This window comes from Oryx dammah, unplaced genomic scaffold (assembly GCF_014754425.2).
Source record: "Oryx dammah isolate SB20612 unplaced genomic scaffold, SCBI_Odam_1.1 HiC_scaffold_11204, whole genome shotgun sequence".
Taxonomy (NCBI): domain Eukaryota; kingdom Metazoa; phylum Chordata; class Mammalia; order Artiodactyla; family Bovidae; genus Oryx; species Oryx dammah.
This window is the reverse complement of record NW_024080597.1, coordinates 26,337-49,597: the sequence shown is the minus strand read 5'-3', so window position 1 is coordinate 49,597 and position 23,261 is coordinate 26,337. Positions and strand designations below refer to the sequence as shown.

The 23,261-nt window shown below is 37.2% G+C and overlaps 2 protein-coding genes across 3 annotated transcripts in view; one reads left to right on the top strand and one right to left on the bottom strand.

The window, feature by feature from the left end:
* Positions 1-117, top strand: part of LOC120860832 (olfactory receptor 4F6-like) — a 1,486-nt gene extending 1,369 nt beyond the window's left edge. Inside the window, exon 2 of one of the 2 annotated variants that reach the window (XM_040236539.1) lies at positions 1-117. In XM_040236539.1, coding sequence (XP_040092473.1) covers positions 1-117 — 117 coding nt within the window. The other variant, XM_040236538.1, reaches the window with a different exon arrangement.
* A 13,345-nt stretch (positions 118-13,462) lies between these two features.
* Positions 13,463-14,446, bottom strand: LOC120860833 (olfactory receptor 4F4-like). The gene has a single exon (XM_040236540.1). The coding sequence runs from the start codon at positions 14,444-14,446 to the stop codon at positions 13,463-13,465; it is 984 nt and encodes a 327-aa protein (XP_040092474.1).
* Positions 14,447-23,261: the final 8,815 nt, after the last annotated feature.

Below are 23,261 nucleotides of genomic sequence, written 5' to 3'. Positions count from 1 at the left end.
GACTTTCTGGTTACACCCATCCTGAATCCTGCCATTTACACACTGAGAAACAAGGATATGAAGACAGCAATGAGCAGACTAAGTAATCAGCTCCTGAGTTGGAGGAAGGTCTCCTAAGTAACTCATGAGAGCACAAATTACTTCAAACAACTTCATGTAATACAAATGTTTAAATACATATATAAAAATTGGGGCTTTTTGTCTTTAAAAGACAGTCACCATTTTATAGTATTCAGACTAGACCATTGATTATGAGATTACATTGAATTCTCTGGGTAACAAGTTGTTTGTCAGCCAAATTAAAACCCTGGGAAATGTTTGGTGGAAGATTTTGCAAAAGCATCAGTTGCAGACTTTGTATCTTCTGAGTGTACAGCCTTACACATTAGAATACCTGAATTCAGTTATTCAATTAAATTTGAGCAATTGATTAACATAACTAATATTATCAAACTTTGTGGGAACTATGAAACATCTAATTGTCCTTTGATTTTAACATAGGATAAGAAAAATTTATATTTTTTCTGAAAGAGAAAAAAATATGTAAGGGAGGATTTAAAACCTGTGGCAATAAAATGGTATAAAAAAAGTAGCAGACAGAAGTGATAAGGTAGTATAATAAGGGGAGATTGACAGATGTCAGGAGGAAAAGCATCAGAGAGAGACTCAGAAATATTATGTTTCATGAATTGGAAAGTATGCTTCAATTGTTTGCCTCAATTTCAATGGAATCAACTCATCTCCATTTGGCCTAGGGCAGGGAAATTTATGTATACATTGCTGTTTCATGCTGTTTGAAATTGTGACTTAATCCATCAATGAATATTCCTCAAACATCGGAATATATTGACTTGATTATATCCTGGTTGGTATTATTATTATCCAACAACTGCTCTATCCAAATTGTTTGCTGATTATTTTTCTCTGGTAACGTCTTTTATACTCTTTTATATCTGTTATACTCCTTTTTGCCTCAAAACATGGTATCAAATATGTGTTAGTGTGTATAATCTGTATAAATTACAAAATGATTTAATTTATAGTTTGCCTTGTTAACTAGAAAACTGAACCAAATTTCCTGCAAAACTATGTTTGAGTGTTTGTGATCTAAGATTCTTTTAGGATTATACAATCAGTTTTATATTTTATATTTTTCCTGTTTGTTGCTTTTATTTGTATTTTTAGTGGATTCTTGTTAGGTACATTAATTAAAAAGAACAGTGTAAACCCAGATTTCTATTTGAACAATTTATCTTACTTTTGAAACTAGCAAGAGAAGGGAAAAGACTAAAGTTCTAAGCACAAAATTCTGAAGGGCAAAACTAAATCACCTGAACTCTTCAGAGTGAGGAGACAAAGATCTTTTAAAATCATAATCCAAACTTGGAAAGAATATATTCATGGAATAATAACAAACTTGAGTGTACCAAGTCTTATAAAAACTGTATTCAGATTCAAATAGGCTCAGTACTTGATTGGATTGAAGTGATCATGCCTTAACATTTTATGCCTCATAGAGGAGAGAGTAGATAGGTTGTGGAGGAATATTATGCCAGAACTACATAATCTTTTATGTACAATGTGTAAAACACAAAAAATAACTGTTTCTATAATGATTATGGGATATGACTGAAAATTAAGAGGAAAATAGCTAATAGAAACAGATCACAAATACTCAATTATTGAAATTAGCAAAGAGTGTAAAATAACTTATAAAATCAAGAGCAACACTAGGAAGTTGAAAAACTGGATGTTAAATTACAGAGAGAAATTGTATCTAACAAAGAACCAAGTTATATTTTAGAAGTGAAAAAGAAATATTCCTAACAAGATAGTGGAGGAGCAGTTGGAGGTGGAGTACATGTCTCTCCACGGATACATCAGAAATACACCTTCAGACACAGAAGTGCATGGAGAACACCAGCTGAGAGTGGACAGGAGTACCTGACCGGAGGAAAAGAATATATAGACCCACACAAAACTCCGTAGGATGAAGGAACTAGGGGGAGAAACAGGAGAGTTAGTAGGACTGGCGCTCGGCGAGTGGGGAAACTGAAGCAGGAGTCCAGTCCCCACATCGGGGCAATTGTCTGAGTCAGAGGAGAAACATTTAAGGCTGAGAGTGAAACAGCTGATCTGTGACAGCCTAAATTGAATCAGACAGGCCTTGCCACCGCCATACATACCCCAGACAGGGACACAGGTCCCCTGGAAGGCGCGGTGGCTGGGAGCTGGACCTTAGGAATTGTGGAGCAATCCCAGGGAGAGGGCTGCTGTTGACTAAGGAAAGATGGATCGAGGGGATGTGAGGGAAGAGATTGTGGTGGGAAATGCCTGTGGAGGAAAGCCAGGCAGCCGTGGAAGCAAGGCAATACTGCTGAGTCTTGCATTAGGGGGTGGAGCCATCACCATAGCCTCTCTCTCCCATACACAGCATCAGCAGCTGAACAATAGAGAGGCTGGCCCATCAAATCCCTGACCACTGAACTAAAGAGCAGGATCCCACCCAGGGTACACCTTTAAGTGCCTGACATGCTGATCTACAGAGTAGGACTCCAGCCAGGGGGGCCCCTCTATGTGTCTGACCTTCCAAACAACAGAGAAGGACCCCAAGCAAGGGAGCCCTCTAAGTGCCTGAATGGGGTTGAGTGGGAAGAAGCTATGGAGAAAGACTGGTCAAAGAGGCCTTCTGATCCCTAGCTACAAGGGGCTCAAAAAAAGACTCTGTTAGGGCCATAGCTCCTGCGGCAGAGGTTGTCCATGTCCCTGCACACCTGGTGCCACCTGGGTCCCTACACGCCAAGCAACTGCACCTGGGGCAGAGCTGCGACCGGCAAAAAGAGCCTTGTGTCTCTGTGTGCAGGGTTGCCTCAGTAGTGTCCAACTCTGTGACCCTGTAGACTGTGGCCTGCCAGGCTTCTGTCAGGGAAGGGGGTTCTCCAGGCGAGAATACTGGCATGTATTGGCCAATACTGGTTGCCATACCCTTTTAGAGCACTGTATTTCCTGCTGCCCTAGCCACAAACTCCCCTGAGTACCTGGTGCTGCTCGAACCCCTGCAACCCAAGAAGCTGCACCACCTCCACACTTGGCCCTCACAGGGGCAAACCCAAGTCCTCCAGAGCAGCCTCAGGAGCAAACCCCAGTGGATGACCCACATACAGAAGTGAAAATAAAACCACAGTTGAAACTCAGGGTTAGTGTGGCTAAGGAAGAAGACCCAAAACCTTCCCACTAGCTGTACAAGCTGCAGATTAAATCCACATGATCAACTAGGCAGACTCTGCCTATGGAATATGTAAAAGGTCATTGAGAGCTCCCACAAAAGAAAAAGCACTAGTTCTGATACCTGTGGACACTGGAGGCAAGAACACAGAGAAATATGACCTGATTAGAATCTGAGTTACCCCCATAGAATGTCCAGAGATCAGCATAGTGTTGGAGGGCATCCGAGGAAGATGAGATGGACTGTGACTTCCCAGCGAGGGAAAGGACTCTGACAGCAGTGACTCAAAAAAACATTTACTATTCTTATGTTTTGACTTGTCTGTAGATTCTTTTGGATTTTTCTTTTTCTTTTTCCTTTCTATCCCCCTCTGTTGTAGTTGTCAATTTTATTGGCATTATAAAATCTAATTAAGCTTTTGAGCTGTTTTTTCCTCAAATTTTTTTATTGTTGATATAAACCTCTGCTTCTACTTGGGCTTTTGCAGTTCTGTGGAGTTTTCCTTTTTTCTTTTTTTTCTCTCTTTTTTTAATTTTAATTTTTGAAGTCTAATATTTTTCCTAAATTTATTCCTTTGTTTGCTTTTCCTACTGTTCCTTTCCCCTTGCAGTTCATCTTTAATGTATATAAATCTTCTTTATCTACCTGTATTTAATTTTGCATATCTAGTCTTTCTTTCTTTTCTTTCTTTGCTTTCCTCTCAACGTATTTGTTAGTTTTATTTTCATTGTTTTATTCCCCAATTGGCACCTTGCTTTAGTTTTGTTTTCCAGTTTGTGCTTTAGTTAGTTTTGTCCTGGTAGATATAATTTTTGGTTTCCTTTGTTCACTGGGTCAATCTATTGTACTTTATTTTTGTTGGACTGTTTTGATTTTGTTTATGGGTGTATATGTATATGTGTATATTCAGTCACAATTTTTATTGTTGTTATAAACCTCTGCCTCTTTGTTGGGCTTTCGCAGCTCTGTGGAGTTTTCCTTTTTTGTTTCTTCTTCCATTTTTTTCTCTTTTTTTATAATTTTAATTTTTAAAAACCTATTTTTTTGGCATTTATTCCTTTGCCTTTACTACTGTTTTTTTCCCCTTGCAGTTAATCTTTAATGTATACAAATCTTCTTCATCTACCTATATCTAACTTTGCATATCTATTCTTTCTTTCATTTCTTTCTTTCCTTTCCTCTCAACGTATTTGTTAATTTTGTTTTCATTGCTTTATTCCCCACTTGGCACCTTGTTTTAGTTTTGTTTTCCAGTTTGTGCTTTAGTTAGTTTTGTTCTTAACTGGTAAGTATAAATATTGATTTACTTTGTTCACCTGGTCAATCTACTGTACTTTATTTTTTTGGACTGTTTTGACTTTGTTCATGGGTGCATATGTATATGTGTATATTCCATTATTTTCATTATTATTTGCCTGATTTTCTTACTGTCATTTGTCTGAGGTTCATCTTTGGTTTCTCATTTTTGGATATTTGTTTTAATCTCACTTAAAAAGCCGGGCTTCAGCAATACGTGAACCGTGAACTTCCTGGTGTTCAAGCTGGTTTTAGAAGAGGCAGAGGAACAAGAGATCAAATTGCCAACATCCGCTGGATCATGGAAAAAGCAAGAGAGTTCCAGAAAAACATCTATTTCTGCTTTATTAACGATGCCAAAGCCTTTGACTGTGTGGATCACAAGAAACTGTGGAACAGTCTGAGAGAGATGGGAATACCAGACCACCTGACCTGCCTCTTGAGAAATCTGTATGCAGGTCAGGAAGCAACAGTTAGAACTGGACATGGAACAACAGACTGGTTCCAAATAGAAAAGGAGTATGTCAAGGCTGTATATTGTCACCCTGCTTATTTAACTTCTATGCAGAATGCATCATGAGAAACGCTGGGCTGGAAGAAGCAAAAGCTGGAATCAAGATTGCTGGGAGAAATATCAATCACCTCAGATATGCAGATGATAACACCCTTATGGCAGAAAGTGAAGAGGAAGTAAAAAGCCTCTTGATGAAAGTGAAAGTGGAGAGTGAAAAAGCTGCCTTAAAGCTCAACATTCAGAAAATGAAGATCATGGCATCTGGTCCCATCACTTCATGGGAAATAGATGGGGAAACAGTGGAAACAGTGTCAGACTTTATTTTTGGGGACTCCAAAATCATTGCAGATGGTGACTTCAGCCATGACATTAAAAGATGCTTACTCCTTGGAAGAAAAGTTATGACCAACCTAGATAGCATATTCAAAAGCAGAGACATTACTTTGCCGACCAGGGTCCGTCTAGTCAAGCCTATGGTTTTTTCAGTGGTCATGTATGGATGTGAGAGTTGGACTGTGAAGAAGGCTGAGTGCCAAAGAATTGATGTTTTTGAAATGTGGTGTTGGAGAAGACTCTTGAGGGTCCCTTGGACTGCAAGGAGATCCAACCAGTCCATTCTGAAGGAGATCAGCCCTGGGATTTCTTTGGAAGGAATGATGCTAAAGCTGAAGCTCCAGTACTTTGGCCATCTCATGTGAAGAGTTGACTCATTGGAAAAGACTTTGATGCTGTGGGGGTTTGGGGGAAGGAGGAGAAGCGGACAACAGAGGATGAGATGGCTGGATGGCATCACTGACTCGATGGACGTGAATCTGAGTGAACTCCGGGAGTTGGTGATGGACAGGGAGGCCTGGTGTACTACGATTCATGGGGTCGCAAAGAGTCGGACACGACTGAGCGACTGAACTGAACTGAATGCCATAACAAAACACTTGTGGAATCTTCATTTCTGACCAGAGATAAAGCCCTGAGTCTTTGGAGTGGGAGCACTGACTCCAAGATCCTAGACTACCAGAGAACTAACCCTGAAAGTGAAGTCACTCAGTTGTGTCCAACTCTTCGCGACCCCAAGGACTTGTAGCCTCCCAGGCTCCTCCATCCATGGGATTTTCCAGGCACGAGTAGTAGAATGGGTTGCCATTTCCTTCTCCAGGAGATCTTCCCAACCCAGGGATTGAACCCAGGTCTCCTGCATTGTAGACAGATGCTTTACTCTCGGAGCCACCAAAAGTGAGAACTCACACAAAGGAAACCGCTTTAAAAGAAGATCTGGTATCACCCAACCACCAGTAGCACCCTGTGCAGGATGCCTCATCTAAACAACTAACAAAACAAAAATAAAAACCCAATCATCAGCAGACAAGATTACCAGCTCACTCAGCCTTGCCCATCAGAGGAAAAACAAACAAAACTCAGCACAAATCTCACCCTATAGGAAGCTTACACAAACTACTGGATCAACCTTAGGAAGACAAAAACCAAAAAGAAGGAAGAATTCAACCTTGAAGCCTGGGAAAAGGAGACCTCAAGCACAGTAAGTTAAAAAATAAATAATAATAATGAAAAGGCAGAGAAATACTACACAAATGAAGGGACAAACTAGAAACACAGAAGTCCAAATAAATTAAAATGAAATAGACAAACTACCTGAAAAAGAATTCAGAATAATGATAGTAAAAATGATCAAAAACCTTGAAAACAAAATGGAGAAAATGCAAGAATCAATTAACAAATACCTAGAAGAATTAAAGAATAAACATACAGAGACAAACAACACAATAACTGAAGTTAAAAATACTCTAGAAATAATCAATAGCAAAATATTTGAAGTAGAAGAACAAATCAGTGAGCTGGAAGATAAAATGGTGGTTATAACTTCTAAAGAGCAGAATAAAGTAAAAAGAATGCAAAGAACTGAGGATAGTCTCAGAGACCTCTGGGACAATATCAAATGCACCAACATTTGAATTACAGGGGTCCCAGAAGAACAGAAGAAGAAGAGAAAAAGAAAGGTTATGAGAAAATTTTTGAAGAGATTATAGTTGAAAATGTTCTCAACATGGAAAAGGAAATAGTCAATCAAGTCCAAGAGGCACAAAGTGTTCCATACAGGACAAACCCAAGGCAAAACACGCCAAGACACATACTAATCAAACTAACAAAGACTAAACACAAAGAAAGAATATTAATAGCAGCAAGGGAGAAGCAACAAGTACCATACAAGGGAAACTCTGCAGGCCAGAAGGGAATGACAGGATATATTTAAAGTACTGAAAGGAAAATCTACAGCCAAGATTACTGTACCTGGCAAGGATCTCATTCAAATTGATGGAGGAAAAAAAGCTTTCCAGATAAGCAAAAGTTAAGAGAATTCAGTACCATCAAACCAGGTTCACAACAAATGTTAAACAGACTTGAATAGTCAAGAGATACAAGAGAAGGGAAAAAAAAATCTACAAAATCAACCTCAAGCAATTAAGACTGTGGTAATAGGAACATAATATCAATAATTAAATGTAAATGGATTAAATGCTCCAACAAAAAGACACAGACTGGCTGAATGGATTCAAAAACAAGTCCCATACATATGTTGTCTACAAGAAACTCACTTCAGACCTCAAGCCACACGTAGACCGAAAGTGAGAGGATGGACAAATATATTCCATGCAAATGGGAAGCAAAAGAAAGCTGGAGTAGCAGTCCTCATATCAGACAAAATAGACCTTAAAATAAAGAAGATTACAAGAAATAAAGAAGGACACCAATACAGTATAATAACACATATATATGGGATTTAGAAAGATGGTAACAATAACCCTGTATGCAAGACAGCAAAAGAGACATAGATGTATAGAAGTCTTTTGGACTCTGTGGAAGAGGGAGAGGGTGGAATGATTTGGGAGAATGACATTGAAATGTGTATAATATCATATAAGAAATGAATTGCCAGTCCAGGTTTGATGCATGATACAGGATGCTTGGGGCTGGTGCACTGGGATGACCCAGAGGGATGATATGGGGAGGGAGGTGGGAGGGGGGTTCAGGATGGGGGACACGTGTACACCCATGGCAGATTCATGTTGATGTATGGCAAAACCAATACAATATTGTAAGGTAATTAGCCTCCAATTAAAATAAATAAATTTAAATTTAAAAAAAGAAGGACCCTACACAGTAATCAAGGAATCAATCCAAGAAGAAGACACAACAATAATAAATATCTATACACCCAACATAGGAACATCTCAATACATAAGGCAAACACTAACAGGCATAAAAGGAGAAATTGACAGTAACACAATAATAGCAGGAGACTTTAACACTCCACTCACACCAATGGACAGATCATCAAAACAGAAAATTAATAAGAAACACAAATCTTAAATGATACATTAGATGAGATGGATCTCATTGATATCTTCAGGACATTCCATCCAAATGCAGAAGAATGCACCTTCTTCTCAAGTGCACATGGAACATTCTCCAGGATAGACCACATCTTGGGTCACAAATCAAACCTCAGTAAATTTAAGAAAATTGAAATTGCATTAAGCATATTCTCCAAACACAATGCTATGAGACTAGATATCAATTACAAGAAAAAAACTGTAAGAAACACAAACACACAGAGATTAAGCAACACATTTCTAAATACCAACAGGTTAGTGAAGAAATAAAAAAAATTCTAGAAACAAATGGAAATGAAAACATGACAACTCAAAACCTATGGGATGCAGTGAAAGCAGTCCTAAGAGGGAAGTTTATAGCACTACAATCCTACGTTAAGAAACAAGAAAAAGATAGAATAGACAACCTAATGTTGCATGTAAAACAACTGGAAAAATGAGAACAAAAAACCCCCCAAAATTAGGAGAAGGAGAGAAATCATAAAGATCTGAGCAGAAATATATTTAAAAAATGAAAGAAACAATGGTAAAGATTAATAAAACTAAAAGCTGGTTCTTTGAGAAGATAAACAAAATTGACAAGGCTTTAGCCAGACTCATCAAGAAAAAGAAAGCGAATCAAATCAACAAAATTAGAAATGAAAAAGGAGAGGTTACAACAGACAATGCAGAATACAAAGGATTATAAGAGACTATTATGAACAACTATATGGCAATAAAATGGATAACCTGGAAGAAATGGACAGATTCTTAGAAAAGTTCAATCTTTTAATACTAAACCAGGAAGAAATAGAAATTATGAACAACCCAATTACAGGCATTGAAATTGAAACTGTGATCAAAAGTCTCCCAAAAACAAAAGCCCAGGACCAGATGGCTTCACAGGATAATTCTATCAAATATTTAGAGAAGAACTAACTCCTATCCTTCTAAAACTCTTTCAAAAAATTGCAGAGGAAGGAACACTTCCAAACTCATTCTTTGAGGCCACCATCACCCTGATACCAAAACCAGACAAAGACAACACGAAAAAAAGAAAACTACAGGCCAGTACCACTGATGAACATAGATTAAATAATCCTCAAAAAATTTTTAGCAAACAGAATTCAGCAGCATATTAACAATTTCATACACCATGATCAAGTTGGGTTTATTCCAGGAATGCAAGGAGTCTTCAATATGCACAAATCACTCAATGTGATACTCCATATTCACAAATTGAAAGATAAAAACCACATGATAATCTCAATAGATACAGAAAAAGCCTTTTACAAAATTCAGCACCCATTTATGATTAAAACTCTTCAAAAAATGGGCATACCTCAACATAGTAAAGGCCATATTTGAAAAGCCTACAGCAAACGTTATTCTCAATGGTGAAAAACTGAAAACATTCCCTCTAAGATCATGAAAAAAATAAATGTTTCACCAGTGTTATTCAACATAGTTCTGGAAGTCCTAGCTACAGCAGAGAAGAAAAAGAAATAAAAGGTATCCAGATCAGAAAAGAAGAAGTAAAGCTCTCACTGTCTGCAGATGACATGATACTGTACACAGAAAACCCTAAAGATAGTATGGAAAAATTGCTAGAGCTAATCAGTGAATTTAGCAAAGTTGCAGGATACAAAATCAATACAGAGTTTCATTTCTATATATTAACAATGAACAATCAGAAAAAGAAATTAAGAAACCAATCCCATTCACCATTGCAACAAAAAGAATTAAATATCTAGGAATAAACTTACCTAAGGAGACAAAAGAACTGTACACAAAAAATTATAAGACACTGATGAAAGAAATCAAAGAGGGCATAAACAGATAGATATTCCATGTTCCTGGATAAGGAATGATCAATATTGTGAAAATGACTACTACCAAATGCAATCTACAGATTCAATGCAATCCCTATCAAACTACCAATGGCATTTTTCACAGAACTAGAACAAAAAATTTCACAATTCATATGGAAACACAAAAGACCCTGAATAGCCAAAGCAGTCTTGAGAAAGAGGAATGGAGCTTAAAGAATCAACCTTCCTGACTTCAGATTATACTACAAAGCTACAATCATCAAGACAGTATGGCACTGGCACAAAAACAGAAATATACATCAGAGGAACAAGATGGAAAGCCAAGAAATAAACCCATGCACCTATAGGTGCCTTATTTTTGGCAAAGGAGGCAAGAATATACAATGGGGCAAAGACAGCCTCTTCGATAAATGGTGCTGGAAAAACTGAACAGCTGCACATAAAAGAATGAAATTAGAACACTTCCTAACACCATACACAGAGATAAACTCAAAATGGATTAGAGACCTAAATGTAAGACCAGAAACTATAAAACTCTTAGAGGAAAATATAGGTAGAACCCTTGATGACATAAATCAATGCAAGATCCTCTATGTCCCACCTTTTAGAGTGATGGAAATAAAAACAAAAGTTAATGAGTGGGACCTGATTGAACTTAAAAGCTTTTGCACAGCCAAGGAAACTATAAGCAACGTGAAAAGACATCACATCTCAGAATGGGAGAAAATAATAGCAAATGAAACAACTGACAAAGGATTAATTTCCAAAATATACAAGCAGCTCATATAACTCAATGCCAGAAAAAAAACAACCCAATCAAAAAGTGGGGAAAAGACCTAAACAGACATTTCTCCAAAGAAGACATACAGATGGCTAACAAACACGAAAAGATGCTCAATGTTGCTCATTATTAGAGAAATGCAAATCAAAACTACAAGGAGATGTCACCTCACACCAGTCAGAATGGCTATCATCAAAAAGTCTACAAACAATAAATGCTGGAGAGGGTGTGGAGAAAAGGGAGCACTCTTGCACTGTTGATGGGAATGTTGATACAGCCACTATGGAAGACAGTACGGAGATTCCTTAAAAAACTAGGAATAAAACCACAATATGTCCCAGCAATCTCACTCCTAGGCATATACCCTGAAGAAACCAAAGTTGAAAAAGACACATGTAACTCATTTTTCATTGCAGCTATTCACAATAGCTAGAACATGGAAGTCACCTAGATGTCCATTGACAGATGAATGGATAAAGAAGTTGTGGTACATATACTCAATGGAATATTACTAAGCCTTAAAAAGGAATGCATTTGAGTCAGTTCTGATGAGGTGGATGAACCTAGAACCTATTGTACAGAGTACAGTGAGTCAGAAAGAGAAAGATAAATATTGTATTCTAACACATATAAACAGAATCTAGAAAAATGGTACTGAAGAATTTATTCACAGGACAGCAGTGGAGAAACAGATATAGAGAATAGACTTATGGACATGGGGAGAGAGGAGGAGAGGGTGAGATGTATGGAAAGAGTAACATGGAAACTTACATTACCATATGTAAAATAGATAGCTAACGGGAATTTGTTGTATGCCTTAGGAAACTCAAACAGAGGCTCTGTATCAATCTAGAGGAGTGAGATGGGGCAGGAGATGGGAGGGAGTTTCAAAAGGGAGGGGAGATATATATACCTATGGCTGATTCCTGTTGAGGTTTGACAGAAAACAAAAAAATTCTGTAAAATTTTTTTTTTAGTCACACAGTCGTGTCCGACTCTTTGTGATCCCATGGACTGTAGCCCGCTAGGCAACTCTGTCCATGGGATTTCTCAGGCAAAAATACTGGAGTGGCTTTAAAACAGAATGTTCAAAGTATAAGGAAAAAAATCAATGTTATCAAAGAGAAGTTAATAGATAGTATACAAACTGAGTATACAGATGTAGAAAAATTTAGAAAAATCAGAATACATATCATATCATATACACATACACATATGAAAATGGCAATTATTTTATTTAAGGGTTTATTTCTGAGATTCTTTATTGGAAATGTTACAAAATACACATGACCATGTCATCTTTAAAAAGTAATGTGAAATTTGAAGTATATCTAGATCCATTGATTTCAGATAAATGGATATAAATTTATATAAAATTTTGAGGCCCAGAGTAGGAAGATTTCTGAAGAAAGTTTTGTTTTGTTATAGGTAGTAATGAGTAATTCACAAACTCTGCACATAATCTAGTTCTTAAAGATTATGTGAACACTTCAGTGAATTAAATGGATAGTTTATTCCAAAACTAGATATTTTGACTCACCTGTATAATGAACTGCCTAACCCATTTGTGTATAGGAAGGGAAAAAGCAAAATCTCTAAAAGTTGTTAATACAGCCATCTTTGTATTGAATATGTATCTCTTCAAGACACTGTTTCAGAAATGACTGAGACATGATATTGGGGGTACAACACTCTCCAGATTATGATTATGACTCAAATTTCTTTCTGAATATGATATAGGAATACTTACCGATTCCCTCTCAGCTACCTCTCCAGAAGGTAACTAGAATGGTAACTAATCAATAGACTAACTTATCAATTTGCAAACTAAAGATAGCAGCATTCAGTGCACTGGCTCAGTGGCATAGAATCTGCTTGCCAGTGCAGGAGATGAAGCAGACATGGGGCTGACCCCTGAGTAGGGAGAATCTTCTGCTGTAGAAAACAGCAACCCACTCCAGTATCCTTGCCTGAAAAATTCCATAGACAGAGGAGCCTGGTGGGCTACAGTCTGTGGCATCACAGAGTCAGACATGACTGAGCATGCACAAACCCCTGCATTCAGTGTATAAACTTATATTTAAAAAAAGAGAAGGTCCACATGAAATGCTTTGCTAAAAGAAATGCAAAACAGATTAGAAAATTTCCAGGTCTGGTGTTCTGTGTTGAAGTAGCAGTACAGATAGTAAGAATTAACATCAACATTGTTGTTAATTCCAAATCATTCTTGAGAACAACTAAAATCATTGCTCTAAAGACTGGCCAAATTTCCCAAACAGGAACTCATTTTGATAATTCTGGAATGCTATAGAATTGACACAAAACTTTAGCCAAGAGATACATGTGGTTTCCATATGTGAATTGGGAATTATCACGTTCTTATAATGTGAGATCATGAAATACCAACAGAAATCCATAAGCTTATCATCACAGTCTCTTAATGGCAATTTTAATCTCTTTGTTTCTTAAAGTGTAAATGACTGGATTTAGTAGTGGTGTGATGGCTGCATAAAATACAGCAAGAAACTTGTCCACCCAAGTGATGTTGAGTGGAAACAGGTAGATGAAGATACAGGGCCCAAAGAATAACACGACTACTGTGATGTGGGCAGTGCAAGTGGAGAGAGCCTTGGATGCCCCATCCTTTGACTGATGGCAGAGAATAAGCAGAATATAAGAGTAAGAGATCAGCAATAGAATGAAGCAGATGGTGGCCAGTACCCCACTGTCAGCATTTATCAACATTTCTAAAACATAAGTGTCCACGCAAGCTAGCTTGATCACCAATGGAATATCACAGAAAAAGCTATCCAATTCTCTGGGTCCACAGAAAGGCAATTGTATGATTATAGCTAGTTGGCTTATTGAATGCACAAAGCCAATGATCCATGATGTCATCACTAGCCGAATGCACATTTGTGTGTTCATAATGCTAGAGTAATGGAGTGGCTTGCAGATGGCCACATAACGGTCATAGGCCATTGACACAAGCAACACCATCTCACCCCCTCCAAAAAAATGTCCAAAAAAAATCTGACACATGCAGCTTCCAAAAGAGATGGTCTTGTTCGCCTTGAGAAAGTCTGTGATCATTTTAGGAGTGGTTACTGATGAAAGGCATAAGTCAATGAATGAAAGATTGGCTAACAGGAAGTACATAGGGCAGTGGAGATGAAGGTCAGCAGTAATTAGGAGAACAATGAAGATGTTGCCTAAAATGGTGATTAAATAAAGTGAAGAAAATATCACTAGGAGGAAGGCCTGGAGCTCCCATGAATCACACAGCCCAAGAAAAATAAATTCAGACACCACAGACTGGTTACTTCTTCCATTTAGGTCAGTCTCTTCTAATTTTATCTGAAGGAAAGAAATAAAAATATATTTTCTGAATAAAGCAGGTTTCTTATTCATTGCTGATGAAAGCACGTCCTTACATAGGTACTTTGGAAAAAAAAATTGTGCTTTTCTTATAAAGCTCAATACTAACACATCCTATGGTCTAGCAATTTCAGTCTCATTTGCATGCTCAAGATAAATTCTTACAACTGTATATATGGAGATATTCATAATTAAGTACATAAACAGGACAATGGAATATTCAGGAACATAGCAAATAAAGTACAGCTATATAAAATGACAGATATATAGCTTTTTGAGACACCATAATAAAAAAAGAGATTAGCATAATTTTTATAAAATTAATAGCAATAGAAAATGCTGTATTTTGTAGGAACTTCTATATATAACTATATATTTAAAAATGATGTAAGTAACTCCAGCTCTGAGCAGCTAAGGATCAGGATGAGGATACACACATATTATTAGCTGTATGATATTATAACTATTTAATATGATAGTTATAATCAACCCACTCCAGTACTCTTGCCTAGAAAATCCCATGGGCGGAGGAGCCTGGGAGGCTGCAGTTCGGGGTCTCTAAGAGTTGGACATGACTGAATGACTTTACTTTCACTTTTCACTTTCATGCACTGGAGAAAGAAATGGCAACCCACTCCAGTATTCTTGCCTGGAGAATCCCAGGGACGGGGGAACCTGGTGGGCTGCCATCTATGGGGTCACACAGAGTTGGACACGACTGAAGTGACTTAGCAGCAGCAGCATAGTTATAGTTTTATTATTAAATAAACAAGCAAATCCAAGATTGCCATTAGAAATGGTGTGAATATACTATGAATCAAGACTTATGATCAATTCAATGCTGTGGACCTGAGGTTTAGTCTGGGTTTACACTCCCTGTTGTCTGTAACTGAAGCTACTGATGATACTGTTTTTGTTTCAATCCACAGAGTTATCAGGTACCAGGATGAAAATAAAAATAGAATTAGAAAGCTATAGATGTAGGAGGGGCTTTTAATTTTTTCCAGTGTGGTAAACAGAAATTTATTGAATATTTTCTTACTATGAACTGTGATCACTTTTGCACACTTCAGTGAAAAAGAAATAGATTGTAGGTGGTGTATGTTATATCAAAGAATAAAAGCTTATGCCAGCTTTATCACCTAATATTAACTTAATGGGCTTTTAATATTACTTTAGTTAAATTAGAAAGGGCCAAATATTGTTACTAGGATAATTATATTAAAACTATATTAACAACATGTTAAAATTACTTACATAAATCAGCATGTAATTTTCAACTTTACCTTAAGTAGAAGTAACTGTAAAGATTCTAAGAGTATAATTATAAAATCAAATGAGTTAGGGCAGAACTCACAAAAAAACTCAAGAAAAATTAAAAAGTAAAAATTTTAAAAATGGACAATTTTCATTTTCATTTTTGAGCTGGTACTTTCAGGGTCATGGGAAAATTAAACCTTTCTTTTTCTTTGTATCTCCCTGTCACTCTCTCTGAATGCCTCTCATTATGCTAGAAATTTTCACCCACATTGTCTATAAAGTAATCTTCACATTAACCAAATAAAATGAGCAAAACATATTGTACTATTCTGAGTCTGGCTCTTAGTGTAACCTTTTACAGTTTCAGAGCTGGGAAACAGCATGACTGGGGTGCAATCCCGATGCTCTCTGATGCCAGTCCTGCATCTGTGCTGTCATTCTGCATCTCCTGTTCAGTTCCAAGAACATAATTCCATTTCCAGGATAACTATTGACTACTGTAGGCTTTGAGAGATTTCTTTCCATAATCTCCATCAGGTTCCTTCCTGAGTTAAATTAGTAACCATCACTTTTCTCAATATTTGGAAACTTCTGTTAATTATGGTTATGTATCTGTGCCTAGAATACAGTTTTCCTTAACTCAAGAAAACTGTAGACCCTGATGATTGTGGATCTGTGAAGACCTGAATACTGCCTCAAAGAGGGCACCTACAGAGCTGTAAGACTGTGTAGCAGTTACTCGTTTTGATGATGTAGAGAGTCCAGAAGTTCCAAAATGTACCTTGGAGAAGAAACCCTGATATTTCTGAAAGCTATGCATAATTCCAAACCATTCTAATTAGTGTGCATGGAAATATAGCATTAAAACATTTTCTTAAGTAGGACAGAGGAAGGGAACAAAGGGAGAAGTTAAGAAATTGACAGAGTGTAGAGTATATCTTCTTACCAGAGAGACCCCATATTTAACATTTTTTCCCCAGGATAAAGCATTCTCCATATTCTAAATAGAATCTGAAATAGAATCATATTGCATCAAAGCCAAGTATCCACTTTCTGTTGTGACCAGCATTTATGGGGGAGTGTGAGGCATATATTTAGTGTAGAGAGTGGCCTCTGGAGTAGGAAACTCTCAAACTACCCATGTTATGTTCCTTTGAGACCACTTTATTCCTGTCTCTCTGAATTGAGAATGTCATCTTGTCTTTTGTCAAGGTCAGGGTGAGGACAATAATAAAGTTTTAATGGTGGAGTTAAGCACAGTTTTAAAACATTTCTTTGATTAACTTTTTAAAAAAGAAAAGCAATATTCCAGAACTAAGTTGCCATTTCTAGTCCCGGATGACTTGGGTGAGTGGACATGAGCTGACTAGCACAGGGAGATGAACTAGTTAGTGTGTGCATGCTCAGTTGCTCACTTAATAATGTACACCAAGTATGCCCATTGTAGAGCAGTCAGCCTTGGACTGCTTGTTTTATGGGGTTTTAATGAAAAATAGAGCACACACACAATGAAGAATAAAGAGACAATTTAAAGTGTCAAAATTTCTTTGATTATTTGAGCAATGATCCTGATTTAAGATTGAGTACAAGGCAATATTGGGACTTCCTAGGTGGCTCAGCAGTAAAGATTTCTCTGGCCAATGTAGGAGATGCAAAAGACACAGGTACAGTCCCTGGAAGGAGAAGATCCCCTAGAATAGGAAATGACAACCTACTCCAGTATTCTTGCTGGCACAGACTTTTGGACAGAGGAACCTAGTGGGCTATTGTCCATCAGGTAACAAAAAGTCAGACATAACTGAGCACATGCTTATGCAAAAAACAATATTATCAATATTCTTCAAAATAACAAAACAGTAAGGGAAGACTACCTTTATTTAGTTTTAAAAAATATTATATAATTTTAGCCTTATGGACAAGAATCCAACACTTTAGAGATCTGAGAAGGAAATATGTCTCTATCTGCCCGTTGCTGCTAATTTTTTTTCATCAGAAGCATAAATTTGTTCACATTTTGGTGGTTGTATTTCACTTTTTTTCTATGCTGTTACATACTCACATGTGCACATGTCAGTATATACATATGGAGGAGTCTTTTTCTTTGGAAGATATAGAGTATGGTAGGACATTTTAAATTCTATTTATTTAAAATAATAGTATGCATAAATATATTCCATTGTACTGGTTGTTTCAATGTAAATGTTTGTTTTTAGAGAAATAAATATGCTAAAGTAATAGTACTGCTAGGTATTTACCAAACTTAGTTAAAAATTCTGTTCATACAAAACCTGTGTTTGAATGTTTGTGACAGCTTTATTCATAATTATAAAAAACTAGAGACATCCAAGATGTCCTTCAATCTGTTAATGGTTAAATAAAGTACTTGTACAATGGGATGCTGCTGCTGCTGCTAAGTCGCTTCAGTCATGTTCGACTCTGTGCGACCCCATAGATGGCAGCCCACCAGGCTCCCCCTTCCCTGGGGGAGCAAGAGCGCTGGAGTGGGTTGCCATTTCTTTCTCCAATGCATGAAAGTGAAAAGTGAAAGTGAAGTCGCTCAGTTGTGTCTGACTCCTGGTAACCCCACAGACTGCAGCCTACCAGGTTCCTCCATCCATGGGATTTTCTAGGCAAGAGTACTGGGTGGATTGCCATTGCCTTCTCCAGCAATGGGATGTTACCCATAATAAAAAGAAATAATCTAATCTATCAAGTCATGAAAAGATATAGAGGATACTTAAGTGTCTATTGCTACATGAAGGAAGCCAATCTCAAAAGTCTCTATATAGCATGATCTCACTTTTATGATATTCTGGAAGATGCAAAACTATGGAGACAGTGAAAAGTTAGGTGCTTGTCAGGGGCTCATGAGTTCATGGGAAGGAATGAATATGTGAAGCACAGGAGGTTTTAGTATAGTGAAATTTTTTATGATATTGTATTTTTGACTATATTGTCTTAGGCTTTTGCCATGTCATCTGTGAGGGCCTAAATATAATGAAACCATATAAACAATAAGCATGTGTTTATTTCTAATACCATTATCCAGTAAAAGGAACCAGAGATTTTTGGAGATATGGCTATTATAGGAATAGGAAATTAAGATACAAGATAAACCAGGACCATCTTTTAGTCCTAGGAAATAAGGAAATGCTCAAACATACATAAACTTAGAAAATTTGATGTGGATATACATCAAAGAGGCTTAAGAGCCAAATGAAAATGCTCCCAATAGCAGTATTTGATTATAATCCAGATTATAAAATAAATATCCATGATTTCATACTAATATAAATGATTGAATAAATTACTACATGGAATAGAAGAGTAATCACCCATGCAGGAGGATTAGAGATAAATTGTGTAGCACGCTACCCTGATCAAGGGGAAAATAACTCCTCATTACTTAAGTATGGGCTGAATGTAGTGACTTTTCTCAAAATACACTGTGAATAGCAGGGAAAGTAAATCTACACTGAGGCAACCTGAAATTTCAGTCAGTTGATCAAAGTCAAAATCAGTAGACATAAATCATGGTAATGGTGTAGACACTTAATGGGAGATGTCAAAAATGGCAGATCACCTGTGGCGTCCTTCCCCTGAACCAATCAGTTCCGTTCAGTCACTCAGTCATGTCTGACTCTTTGCAACCCCATGGACTGCAGGCCTCCCTGTTCATCGCCAACTCCTGGAGTTTACCCAAACTCATGTCTGTTGAGTCAGTGATGCCATGCAACCATCTCATCCTCTGCAGTCCCCTTCTCCTCCTGCCCTCAATCTTTCTCAGCATCAGGGTCTTTTCAAATGAGTCAGCTCTTCGCATCAGGTGGCCAAAGTGTTGGAGTTTCAGCTTCAACATCAGTCCCTCCAATGAATATTCAGGATTGATTTCCTTTAGGATGGACTGGTTGGATCTCCTTGTAGTCCAAGGAACTCTCAAGAGTCTTCTTCAACACCACAGTTCAAAAGCATCAATTCTTTGGCATTCAGCTTTCTTTATAGTCCAACTCTGACATGCATACCTGACTACTGGAAAAACCATAGTTTTGACTAGATGGACCTTTGTTGGCAAAGTAATGTCTCTGCTTTTGAATATGCTATCTAGGTTGGTCATAACTGTTCTTCCAAGGAGCAAACGTCTTTTAATTCCATGGCTGCAATCACCATCTGCAATGATTTTGGAGCCCCCAAAAATAAAGTCAGCCATTGTTTCCACTGTTTCCCCATCTATTTGCCATGAAGTGATGGGACCGGATGCCATGATCTTAATTTTTGTATGTTGAGCTTTAAGCCAACTTTTTCACTCCCCTCTTTATTTTCATCAAGAGGCTCTTTATTTCCTCTTCACTTTCTGCCATAAGGGTGGTGTCATCTGTATATCTGAGGTTATTGGTATTTCTCCGGGCAATCTTGATTCCAGTTTGTGCTTCCTCCAGCCAGCATTTCTCATGATGTGCTCTGCATATAAGTTAAATAAGCAGGGTGACACTATACAGCCTTGATGTACTCATTTTCCTATTTGGAACCAGTCTGTTGTTTCATGTCCAGTTCTAACAGTTGCTCCCTGTCCTGCATACAGGTTTCTCAAGAAGTAGGTCAGGTGGTCTGGTATTCCCATCTCTTTAAGAACCCAAACCCATAAATCTTGTGAAATTATGAGAAAAATATCAAATACATTTCAGTGCAGTGATACCCTTCATACGTCACAGTTCCTCAAAAAGCTAAACAGAATTATCATAAAACTCATCAATTCTGCTCCCAGTCTTTAACCCCAAAGAATTAAAAACAGGTATTAAAACAATATCTTGTACATAAATATACAGAACTATTCACAATGGGCAAAAGTGTTCATCCAAATGTTCATCCGCTGATGAATGGATTGACAAATGTGGTAATCCATACAGAGGACTATCATTCAGCCACAAATGTGTATCAGATACATATTTCAATATGGATGGAAATAGTTTGGAACTAGGTGGAAGTGATGATCCCACAATATAATGAATGCCTAAATTCCATTGGTTTGTAGCTCTCAAATGGTTGATTTTACATAATGTTAATTTATAAAATTTATAAAATATAACACTAAAAAGATAAATGAGCAAGTATTATCTTCCATTACTATTAAGATTTTGGTTATTAACTATTCTTTAGCTCATTTTTTGTTCATAACCATTCTTGGCTAGTATGTACTTTTGATGTAAAAGAGAATGGTACAGTTCCAGCACTAAGTTTTGCTCATTTCTTTCTAGGCTGAATGTTATACAGAAATCAGTCTAAATTTTTGTAAAGTGAGAATAATAGCATTTAACAAAAGGAATTTTAGTAATATGTATTGAAGTGTAGCTCTTATAATAATGCTAAATTATATATGAATGGTGATATTTGATCTTCTGTGTGTACACATTGCTTTTCTGAGCAGTATTATAGAGTTAGAGATATTCAGCATGTCCAGACTTCATTAATGAATTTAAAAAATCACAGTGCTGAATGCCAGGGTACACAAATTATTTCCCCTTTTCTAGTATTAACTGAGAGGTCACAGTATTATTTCTCATCAGTTGTAGAAGAATATTGGATTTCCATCTCACTGTTTGGTTAGGCATAATAAATGAGATCACACAGGTATCATACTCAGAAAAGTGAAAAGGTTAATAGGTATGTGAGCTCCTTTTTAATACGTCATGGCATTGATCTGAAAAGAGGCAGCATAGCACAAGGATTAAATTCATGGACTTTGAAATCAGAAAATAATTTCACTTGAATATTGGTTTTAACTTTAGTCTTCTGACCTTTGCCAACATATTTAATATCTGTTTTTAAGATATTATCATGACCAAAATGGGTTTGGTAATTATATAAATGAGGTAAAAAAGCAGGGATAGGGATCCTAGGAATATATTGCATGAATATGCTTCTAATAGAATTCTAAAATAGTTGTTACTAATTGTGTTAATAGGCACTCCTTTTTCACTAGTATTGGTCTAAATGATATTGATCAATATGTATTAAAATGTTAGGAGATCCTGACTTTCCTTGAAGATATTGCTGTTTTAGTTTATTAATCACAGCTTTGTTTCACCTTTACTTTTTAAATCAAGCTTCTAATATTTTTTCTTTTCTTAATGGCATGGGAATTCAAAGTAGAGATCTCATAATAAACGGCCTGGGGACTCTGGTCACTGAGTCATCAAAGGGCCACCCAAAAGTGTTGTTAGAGCTGGAACAGTTGTAAGGAGTACTAACCACAGAGATCAAAGAGGGAAACACTTCTTAAGAGGTTCATTTATAGTGAAAATATTGTTTTCTGGGGCCTTTTTTGGGGAGTGAGATCAGGTAAGTGGGGACAATATAATTTAAGTGAATAGCCTGTTAAAATTACCAGCTGTTTTCCCTCTATGGGCAAAGTATAGCAACTCTGCTACATTTCAAAAATTCTCCCCCCTCTCCCCCACCTCTGCCTCCTACTCTTTCTTACCTCTATTTCTGTTTTTCAATTCAGCATACATTTGTTGAACCTTGTTGAACCTATACAAGTGCCAGTCTTTCCAAGGGGAAGTTTTACTTTTCAGATTGCAAGAAGCTCTTCATGAGCCTGGATTGTATCTGAATTTACAGGGGAATTTTTAGATCTGGATTATATTTCACTTAAACTAGGAAGGACCCTGGGGATGGCACCCTACTCCAGTACTCTTGTCTGGAAAATCCCATGGATGGAGGAGCCTGGTAGGCTGCAGTCCACGGGGTTGCAAAGAGTCGGACATGACTGACGCGACTTAGCAGCATCAGGAAAGACCTTGGGAACTGGTTTTGATGTGAATCATCTTTGACCTGTCATTTTTTTCATGGCAATTTCTAGAAAGAAAATTGCTTTTTAATTCCACTGGCATTAGTTTTCAATGAGAATAATATAAAAAAAAAAAACAGTGTGTTTACCAAGAAACTATTATCAGTTTTCAAGGTATATGCACATGCATGCCCACAGCCATCCAACTCCTTGTCTTCTCTTCCACATTCACACGATTTCGTATGGTCAGAATTTCTGACTAAGACATAGTCCCTGCTCTCAAGAAGCTCATACCTTTGCAGAGGAGACAGAAAAACTAGTCAATTGTAAATTATACTGTCATGAAAAAGTTATCATGAGAACCTCACAAGTAAAATGTGAGCAGGGCGGAAGAATATCTCATGCAGACTGGAGGAGAGAGGGGGCCATCACTGAGTAATAATTGACCGAATTTTTAGAAGAAGTAATCGGCCAAGTAGAAAAGGACAGGGAAAACTATAGGGCAGAACAAAAGTATGGATAACCCTGATATTAATGAAAGAGCAATAGTCCTCCTAGTTCAAGAGATTTGTGAATTGGAGAGGTGAGATCAGAGGCTGGGAAAATGGGTGGTAGACTGTTGCATTATGTGCACTGCTGAGGCATTATGAAAAGAGAAGTTACTGAGACTTTGTGATTGGTGAGCAGGCAAAAAAGACTCAGGAACCACTCCTAAGTTATGCTGTTCTAACTGCTCCCTTTTTAACTGTTTGCTATTCCTTCTTGCTTGCTTCTATTCTTTCCTATTTCTTTTCTCTACTG

Coding starts and splice junctions, on each gene's coding strand:
- LOC120860833 (XM_040236540.1), bottom strand. CDS start 14,446: ATGAATAAGAAACCTGCTTTATTCAGAAAATATATTTTTATTTCTTTC.